This window comes from Coffea eugenioides, chromosome 11 (assembly GCF_003713205.1).
Source record: "Coffea eugenioides isolate CCC68of chromosome 11, Ceug_1.0, whole genome shotgun sequence".
Taxonomy (NCBI): domain Eukaryota; kingdom Viridiplantae; phylum Streptophyta; class Magnoliopsida; order Gentianales; family Rubiaceae; genus Coffea; species Coffea eugenioides.
The window spans coordinates 4,478,736-4,488,635 of record NC_040045.1 but is presented as its reverse complement, the minus strand read 5'-3'; the positions used below and the strand labels follow the sequence as shown (position 1 = coordinate 4,488,635).

Sequence of the window (9,900 nt, the reverse complement as noted above, 5' to 3'; positions counted from 1 at the left end):
CGGCGAAGCTTTGCCAAGGATGTGTTGACCCTTACTGCACATGCATCACATCCCATATATTCAAGTTGTACATGACTACATTCATAAAGTTGCATCATCAAGCATTTCCAGACTCATTACCATGATGGGAAGCAATCACATACCTGTAGTTTCCTTCATACCATTCACTTGTAAAAGAATATAATTCCAAAATGACTTCAAAGCATGAAGAGAAAATAGAGTAGCCCTCCCCTTGTGTTGTTTTCTTTGATTCAAGTTTCCTGAAGTTTCTTGCAGTACTCCATCTCTCTTTGCTCGATTCCTCGAGTCTCCACGGCCAGTCTCTACTTTTTGCTCACTCTCAAATTTTAAGGTAATTCATCAAGTTATTATCCTTTTTTTCTTTAAAATTACAAACAATTAATGGTTAGCTGGATAACAGAAGGCTTTCGGATTTGCTTTCAACACAGACTACACGGAGGAGCTGTAGTAACATTATTGTCACAACCATAAAGGAACTAAACAGGGACTCAATACTCTGCTGCAAGATGAGAACTCTTGTTTTAACGAAAAGGCACCAAGTCTTCTAACCAGTAAACATATCCATCCTAGAGGTAAAAGAAGGAAAAATATACAGCAAAAAACTGTGGCTCGAGTATCTTTGTGATGGCAACGCCAGCACCTCAATAAGCCACTGATGGCTGGAAATATCGTATGCTAAATGTCCAAAAAGAAATGGACCACCATATACCACTGACTAATCAATAAATGTTTTATCCTACCATCTACTTGTATATCCATTCATTTGCACGGCCTCCAGTCTCATCCATGTCTATAAAAATGCTAACAGCCTGTAACAAGCAGAAAGAAGAGAGATAAAATTCGACATTGTTGTGCCTATATATAGACCAAAAATCAATCAAGCTACCCATAGTGACATAGTTTGACACAACTTGTGTTAGTCTACATCCAATATTACATTATTTGAACCACTTAAAAACAGCCAATATGTACCCAATAACCATCACATCATGGTCACTGTAATATTCATAATAACTGAGCACGACAATAAGTAGACCACAACAATGAATAAGTAGGAAAGGATACAAAAACAAAAGTAAAAGCAGAAGACTTTGTAGCATACCTGCTTGTGTTCTACTTCATTTAGGGTATTCAGGCTTCATGTTCCAAAGCTTCAAGTTGTTTTTCTCATTATTAACACAAAATGGGATGTAATGGCCCTAGTTACACATAATATGCTCTTTGAGTTCGCTAAAAGATTTTAATCGCTAACTAATTTTTTTTTCCCCTAAATCCCCCACTCAACATTTAGAAGCGTACGAACTTGGTACTTAGTGCAGTTTAGATATTGAACGCCACTGCTACTGTTAAATTTGGAGCATTTGGGCTTATTCAAGAAAAGGTAGGAAAGACGAAGTGCCTGCATTACCTTTTCTGACCCTCCTCCCTCTCTCTTTTTTCGCACACTCCTAACCTCTGTGGCTTTAGCTCTCTCAGACCAAGCATTTATTTGTAACGAAGAATCAATATTTAGAACAAGCGTTACAAACCACAAGAAAAACTATGTTGGGCACATTCCAAAGCTCAACAACATAAGACAGTGCCAAGTACAGATAGGGGAGGTTTATCTACTTTCTTGTTTGTCACTTTTTCTGTATATGTACTAAAGTCTCCACTAAATTTGACAAAACAGATTAAAAGTTAACTGCTAAAGAAGATGCCAGGACTAAAAATTTGTAATTTAGAATTGAATAGTAAATTGAACAAAGAATAATTTTATGATCAGAAATATGTTACGTTTAGATAAAAAATAATGACTATCTAGGAATTTTGGAGTTTAATCAAGTGAAGACATGAAAGATATGAATCCATATAAAAGGAATCAAGGAAAAGGGTAAAACCAAAGTTTCATCACCATGCTTGCATGTATTTGAGTCTATCTATATGCTTCAGGCTTCACTTTTTCAGATCGACTCATTTTACTTCATGTTTTATTTCAAAGTGGGAAACAATAGCAACAGCCGTAGATTTTACCTTCCCTATCCGAGGCCTCTCTTTCTCTCTCAATTTTTTGAGGCTGTTCCGAACATGTGATACAGCTCCCCAGCATTTTAATGTGTTTGCCACATCATCAAGCCTCAGTAGATACTCTTCTTCGGTTAAAGGAAAAGATCTCTGAGACAGGTTACCAGGCATCAGATGAGAGAATCAGCTTCAAAGTGCATACAGTCAACAAGTGAGAACTGTACAGGCTTGATACTTAGCATTATTTATCAAGCATGACAAGAAACAAAAGTAATTGCCTTGACTGTACTATAACACTTATACGCAGCTCAAACAAGTAGTTTAAAGTAAGTTTTGGGAATCAAAATACAATTTTTCATACAAGTACAATCCATGGGCATCAAAATGTTACCCTCCCTGCCTTCTGCAGGAGGCAACTATCTAAATGCTGTTTTTTAAGAGTCTGTCCAGAAAATCCTCAGCCAGACAGGGTGTAAACCTCTCACGAATCAACCTTGTATTCTTTGCCTTTAGTCGGCAATGAAAACATATTTCTCAAACTTGATTATAACAGCAACATAATCTCAAAATTGAAGTCCCATATATAGTCAGAGAGACGATCTTACCTGTTCCCTGTACTTCCACATAACATTTAGTGCAAGGAGATTCCTTCCCATGAATTCCTGGAGAGCAGATGGAAGGAGTATATTCTTCAAATGCGGCCACAGAAATTGAAACATTTATGAAAATGTTTCATCAACAGAACTTGAGATTTCGCATATTGAAGCATAGAAATTTTTTTAAAAAAAATCATCCTTAAATTGTCACTCCAATCTTGCATGGAAGCTTGCAAAAGGAATGAAGAATATCATTGAGGTTCCTAACTTAATATGCCCTAAGAACTATGGCTATCACAATTACCACTATGCTCAGCCAAACTCTTCTGCCAACTTGTATCATGGGCTTAAGCATTTGACTATTTGGTTCAAGTGTTAGTGAGCTGTTAATTCCATGATGTTCGCTATACACCACAAAAAAGACAAAAAGAATATTTACCGTTATTTTATACACACAAAGTGGCATGATGTGAACCACTTAGAGAACAGAAGATAAACTTTCTTGATCCACCTATCAAAACTTTTCCAACAACTATTTCTTTGGGTGCTTGAACTCTTTGCACATCCACCATTAGCAGTTATCTACCATCCAATCCAATAGTAACTGGAAGAAGATGGAGGAAGACAAAACAAGCAAGGAGCATTCTTTTTCCTTTCATTTTTAAACTCAAAGTTCTAAGTTGCTTCTTCAAATAAGGAGTTAATTCCTGAAGTTCATCTTTCTTTTGTAATGACGCGATCTTATGAAGTTTTAGGAGGTATACTGATAGTCTACCTAAAACACAATGGAGGTGACCGGAATTAATCCAAATCTAAAAATATGGACCACGATCTACTAATAGTTTCTTGTGTTCAAAAAAATAATGATGATGATAAAATAAAAATCACCTAATTGACCTCTCTATACATTATTCTGCATTTTGGAGGACAACTAGACAAGTATGCTCCAATACCCAAACTACACAAACTATCATCTTGACCTGTAAAGCAAACTGTCTTAGCTTGGTTTAGCTCTTATATTCCTTTGTGTATCAAATGCGTCTTCACAACAAAGTCTAAACCTGTTATCCGTACTGGGATTGAGAATAAATGACTCACAGAAAGTGGAAGAGAAAAAGTAAGACTTTTAATAAGAACTTTGGATCCTTGGATACACTCCTGCCCAATGGAATTTTACTGGTATGCAACAGAGAAGTCACATTATTGAAATTTGTATGGTCATAAGTGTCAGTTAACTGGACATGGCTTCTCTCAATCATATAGGTCGTATTATTTATCCAAACCTTCAAACTTAGTTAAAAAGTTATCCAGAGTTACATAGAGACAGCCTATAACAAAATATTTCAATAAAGAAATTAAAGGGCTATGATAACAGATAATACGATTGGTCAACCATAGGTTGGTTTAGTGCCAAGGAAAGTGCACTTTCGAAGACAACACTTCACGTCTCTTTTATGAAACCTGCGGTTGGAGGATAGATTTACATCATCTTGAATGATAGTTCACACTCATGAAGGGATCCAACACTTGGCCCCCAACATAGGGACTGGTATAAGTGGTGTAAAGTGGATAAAGTGTTACGTATTACAGATCTTTATTCCAACATAGAGTATGATTTAAGTGGACTAATGTGAATAAACTTTTCCTGTCCAGAAGTGGTGCCTAAACTCATGTCCACCAGCTATCAATATGCTCTAGAGCCAGTTAACAAAGATAAGCTAAATCTTCCACTCTCCATTCTCAAACCTTCACACTTCTCCAAACATCTCAATTTCCTATTGAAATATTCTGAGTGTAAGTTAATGTGAAAACAAAATGGTGACTAGCAATCTCCCATGTAGCATTCTTTTTATCCTTCAGCAGAAAAGCACATTTATTCAGTTTCATCTATCTTTGAGTTCTTTGCATAGAACTTATGTGCTATGTTAACTTGTAAATTAAAGTTTCCTTTCTTGGTTTCGCTAAAAACTGAGACTTTGATGATGAAATGAAGTACTGTCTATTTCCCTTCTCTCAATTTCCTCTAAAAACCTGGCCACTGAACATGAACCAAAGTACTTTCCCTTTCCCTAGTGCTATGGCCTGCTTCAAAATCTTTCTGAATACTATTGTCGTTTCAGTTTAGGTCATCAGAAAACCAAAATAATTATATGTTATATAGAGAAAAATCCAGGTAATAAATACCTTTTTTATCAGTTGAACATCGTAGGACCTCCCAAATTTGTTCCGTATAAGAGTTGCCAAGTCTATCCCACTGAAAGTAGAGTCGTCTGTTCCAACAATTCTTTCAAGCTTTTCCCTTAGAGTCTCACTATTCACCTATTAGAACAAAAAGTTTAATCAACTTGCATAGGTACAAGCAGTATATACACTATTTGACCAGCATGAAAAGATAGATGCAGTTTGTACAATGGTGGCTACTTGAATTACAGTTCTGAATCTAAGGGCAATGAAAAAACTCACTTTACCAGCCAAACTTTATCCATGTTTAATTTCCTAGCTAGGTTCATGATGTCCCAAATGGCATCCGAATTATAAAAATCAGATTCTGTTTATCATGTGTGACCAATTCTATGAAATTGAAATGTCCTCACTTAAGCAACAAATTGTCCAAGTGTCTTCCAGAAGATCCAAATCTCATCTGGAAGAAAATTTTGGAAACCCAACAGACAAGAATGATTATCTATTCACATGAGCATACAGTCAGTTACTATGCAAAATCTGTAGGTAATTTGATAGGAAGAAAAGTTAATATAGTAAATTAAGCCTTATACTCACGTAGCTCACAACTGAGGAAAAAATAACGGTAGAGGGAAACTGAAATTTTGGAAAAAGGTTTCAAGAATTTAGTGATTTTTGTCTCAAAGGAAATGGCAATGTTGTGTAATACATGCAGAGATAGAGCATATGCATATTCCAATGAGCAATATGTAAGCAATATGCCTAATTAACATAGCAAAGAAGAAAAAAAAAAAATTTACATGTGATCTTCGGATGGGCAACATATTATACGAATCAACTCCCATAAATCAGTGGAGGAGATAAGTGGCAGAATCCATAACTGGCATATGGCAATTAGACAAGTTCATATAAATTTTGCTCAATCTTCTTAATTTTTCTGGGTATAGTAGAAAATAATGTGATGCAGACCTAGTAGTCAGTCATTCCAGCCAAAATTCCTTTAGAATATGACTATCACTTACACATATATGTCAAATACTTCAGGGAAACAGCAAGTTGTAAAATCATAGCAGAGAAAGCTACAACACACGCCTTCTCCAAACTTGCATATGATTATGGGAGAAGGGAGTATGAGAAGAGGAAGAGGGGTGTTTAAAAGTTTAACCTACCCCTCCAGGTTCATCCTTGGGAGAATCCTCATTGTCCTTTTCATCGGTAGGCTCATCTGGATCCATATCACCATCAAGTGCACCAGAAAAAACTGGCCCAAAGTTTCTAGCACTTTGGTGACGTCCGCTTACCAGGTGTAAATTAGGAGTAAAGAGTTCTTTGGAAGGAGAATCCAGATTTGAGAATTTAAAAGTGGGATTTCTGCAGCTTCTACCCTTAGACAAATAATCCTGATCTGCCGGAGACCAAATACATGTTTTGCTTGCTAAAATACTTGTCATAGCTGATAGTTCTAGTCTGGAAAAAAGGACCAAAGCAGCAAGTTAAAAGGAGCTAATTGAGACCTTAAAGGACTCAATGCAACCATTTTGAAGGCAAAAGATTTGTAATTGGCTTACGACAGTGCACAATTGGAAAAACAAGTTCAAGTGAATCTGTGATAGCCCAATCCTCACCAGGTCTCAATCATATGCATTTCAGCAGTAAAGTTAAAACGAAATTGAAACAATATGCCAAAATTTGTCACAACAATTGAATTTTTATGCAAGCTGTTTACTACTCATTTGCACAAGTAACTTGTACATTCTTTTTGAATGTTCACACTAGTTGTTTTAAAAATCAAATATTATCAATCCCAAAAGTGGCAGACAAGGCATTATGCCAATCCAATTATTTGACCATGCCATTCCATCTTTAATTTGTTTCCATTTCTCAGCCTATAAAAATTATCAGTTACAATCCGATCTGAGATAGATGTATGCTAGTCTGATTTGTACAAAGATGCTGCTATTCCTTAAAGTAAAGCAAGTAGATAACAACTAGAGTTATTAAACTCACATAGAGAAAAGACATAAAGCTTAAACTCACTGACTTACTGCACGTGGCAATTTAACCTCCAAGCCATGTCACGGAACTCAGTCAAGGTGACCCTGATGCATAAGTTTCCCTATTGACCCATAATACAACTATGGCCTCAGGAACGACAAGCATTCCCAAAATTCAAAAGGTGCAAGAATGGGTTCTACTGGTCCCTCTATCTTAACATTTTATTAGCATATAAACATTATTCCTCATGTCCTTCAACAATTCACCGACAAATTAACCTCTTAGTGTGTCGATAAAAACAAGCTGAGAAAGATGATGCCACACGTGTATATAGATGCCCAACTTCACTGGAAGATCCAGGGAAGACACTAGCATGGATAACTTTCAGTTTAAGTTTTTAAGGGAAATGCAAAACATGACCATCCTAGAGGTATCAAAAGGACTCTATTGTGCAAAACAGTTGGCAAAGAAGTCCAAAAGAAACCATTTTCAAGAAAAAAAAAAAAAAAGAAGTGTTTCCTTTAGCTTCTTTTCTGCTATCTATGTTTGGGTTCACTTTTTCTTTAGGCTTTTGTCTTATTTCAATCAACACACCTTCAAAATTTCTCCATCTCCACCACCAACTACACGCATCCCACAAAATAGCCAGCAGATACCAGCTCAGATACACAAAAAGAAAACGAAAACAGAAAGGATCCCAGCTGCAGAAACTGAGATTTTATCCCTTTATAGTTTCTTGATATTCTAACTATTCCCCCAATCAATCTTTTTCCATGAATTATATCCCCTCTGGATTCCCATCATATGCATATATAAACTCTACCAGACAACTTCTGATTGATGCTAAAAATGAAATGCAACGCATGCCAATTGAGTTCTAAGAACTAAAGCACTACAAACTTGAAAACATTCAGGAAAGCAGCGAGTAAGCAAGACAGACTTCTACAGAAGCAAAGAAAAAGCTAAGAAGAAGGAAGCTCCCGTACCTCACCCTCCTGCTCCACAGGCAGAGAGCTCTCCCTCCGTATCTTTGTTTTTTCACTTCTTGTTTTTAAGTTTGTAATGGGGGCCGGGCAAAGAAGGAAGACCAGTAGGGGAGGAACTTCTTGTAGTATTCTTTTCCACAAAGTGGAATTTTTGTGTACCGGAATTTTTGTGGCAGTGAATGAATATTGCTTTCAAAGTTCCAGTAGCTCTCTTCTCTACTTCTCTTACTCAAGTTTTTGTTTCTTTTTCCACCCCACCCCACCTCTTTATAACAGATAAATATCTAGTATTAACTGTCATCACTTTTGAGTTTTGCCCTCATTTTTAAACTCCAATTCCATGTTTGCCCCATTTGAATATTACAATTATATTACTACAAAGGTTGAGAAATTTTTGGGCTAGATTGGTAGTATTCTTTTTCTACATATTTTATTTTAACTAATAAATGGCAAAGACTTTAGTTTATGTACAAAATTTTATTTGAGGTGTTTCTGATGAGGTACCAGAAATTATTATGCTTGAATTATTCGCAGAACACTATAGTATAGGTTCGATTTGTAATACTAATACCACTCTGAGTATGTCCATCTAAAACTATCTTTACATATTTCGAGCAACACACAAAACAAAATTGTGAAAATTGCAAACAAAAAACAGCACTCAGATAATATATTCTAATTTTTGCAAGTAATGAAGATGTTACTCATGGATGTAATGCTGTGCACCAATAAGCATCTTGGATTTGGTATAGAAAATAATAATCGCAGAAATATATAGAAGAAAAAAGGAATTACAATTAGGTTCTTATATTGGTAGTGAACCACTTCATTCTTTCCAACTCAGCTATTGAACCTTAATTAGTGTATCAAGAAAAATTGATTTATACTTAAATGAAAATAAAGTGAAAAGAAAAATGTACTAGTAAATAGTGCTTGCAAGAATAATGTTTAAGTTCATGTTTACCATAGTATCAAAAATTTTTGCTTTTACATAGCAAAGATTCTAGGGTGAGTTTTAGGATTTATACATTTTTTAAGCTTCTAAATGTTTTTTTTTAACAGCTACGCTTGAATTTCCAATCAAATATTTAGACATAAAGGACAAAATTGGTTCGTCATAATACTAAGGGACTACATCAAAAACTTCTCTGCTAGCTTCCTTTAATTTTTTTTTTATAAAAAGTCTTTATTATTCTTTATAAAATTGATACATGATGATTAATGACATAGATTTCTAGTAGATTTCCAAGTATATTTTCTCCATCTCTCGCAGACAAACAAACTTTTTTTTTTGCTCTCTGTGAGGACTCGAAAATTTTCTTATTTTATATATATATTTTTTGGATACATTTTCTTTTCTTTACTTTATTACCTTAATTTTCTAGATATTTTTATGAGTAAGATAAGTTTTTAAATCATTTTTCTTGTATAAGTTAGTTCATGTTAAGTTCGAAATGCATTATGGAAGTGGGACCCGCTAATGCTGTAAGTGCGATAAATTTTTGAAGAAAATGAGGAGTTTTGCATAAAGGGATATTATTTTTTAAGATGCTAAGGGATAATTAGAGGTTAGTTAGATAGTTTAGCCTTTGGAAGAAAAAAAAAATGAGGATTAACCTTAGTGAGTCAAGTGTCACGTAACCCTTGAAGATTTAACTTTGACTGCAACCTTTCTTATCCTTTAATAAAACCAAATTTGACCAAAATTCCTGCCATTTTCTTCCAAACTTGGCCGACTCTCTTGAGAGAAAAAAGGAAAAGGAAAACTTCATCTTCAACCTCAATTTCTTGCTTGAATCTTGAGTTTTAACCAACAATCTTGCAAACTACTCCATAAAAAGGTGATATCTAAGGAAGATTAAAGGCTTTAGTGGAGAGATTTTTTGGGAAGAAGCACTTGGTTTTCATTTTTCTTGGGGTTTCAAGATAACTATGGCAAGAAACCCTTTTTACTTCTAATTTTTGCATACTAGTGGTTTTAGAGATTGATTTTGGTAGTTTACATGGAAAAATTCATGGTTTGAAGTGGTGATTTGAAAATTACAGCTTTGATGGTTAAATTTCAACCCTTATATGATGTTTGAACTTGGCTGTGATTTGATAGTTTTGTCATGTGA

At 35.1% G+C, this 9,900-nt stretch overlaps 1 protein-coding gene across 1 annotated transcript; it reads right to left on the bottom strand.

Moving 5' to 3' along the window:
* Positions 1-487: 487 nt before the first annotated feature.
* LOC113753939 lies at positions 488-7,974 on the bottom strand. Its single transcript, XM_027298217.1, has 7 exons — positions 7,827-7,974; positions 7,784-7,792; positions 5,972-6,269; positions 4,806-4,940; positions 2,631-2,687; positions 2,035-2,175; positions 488-830 (listed from the first exon to the last, which is right to left on the bottom strand). Exons 3-7 carry the CDS (start codon positions 6,251-6,253, stop codon positions 765-767), a joined length of 681 nt encoding a protein of 226 aa, XP_027154018.1. The 5' UTR covers positions 6,254-6,269; positions 7,784-7,792; positions 7,827-7,974; the 3' UTR covers positions 488-764.
* Positions 7,975-9,900: the final 1,926 nt, after the last annotated feature.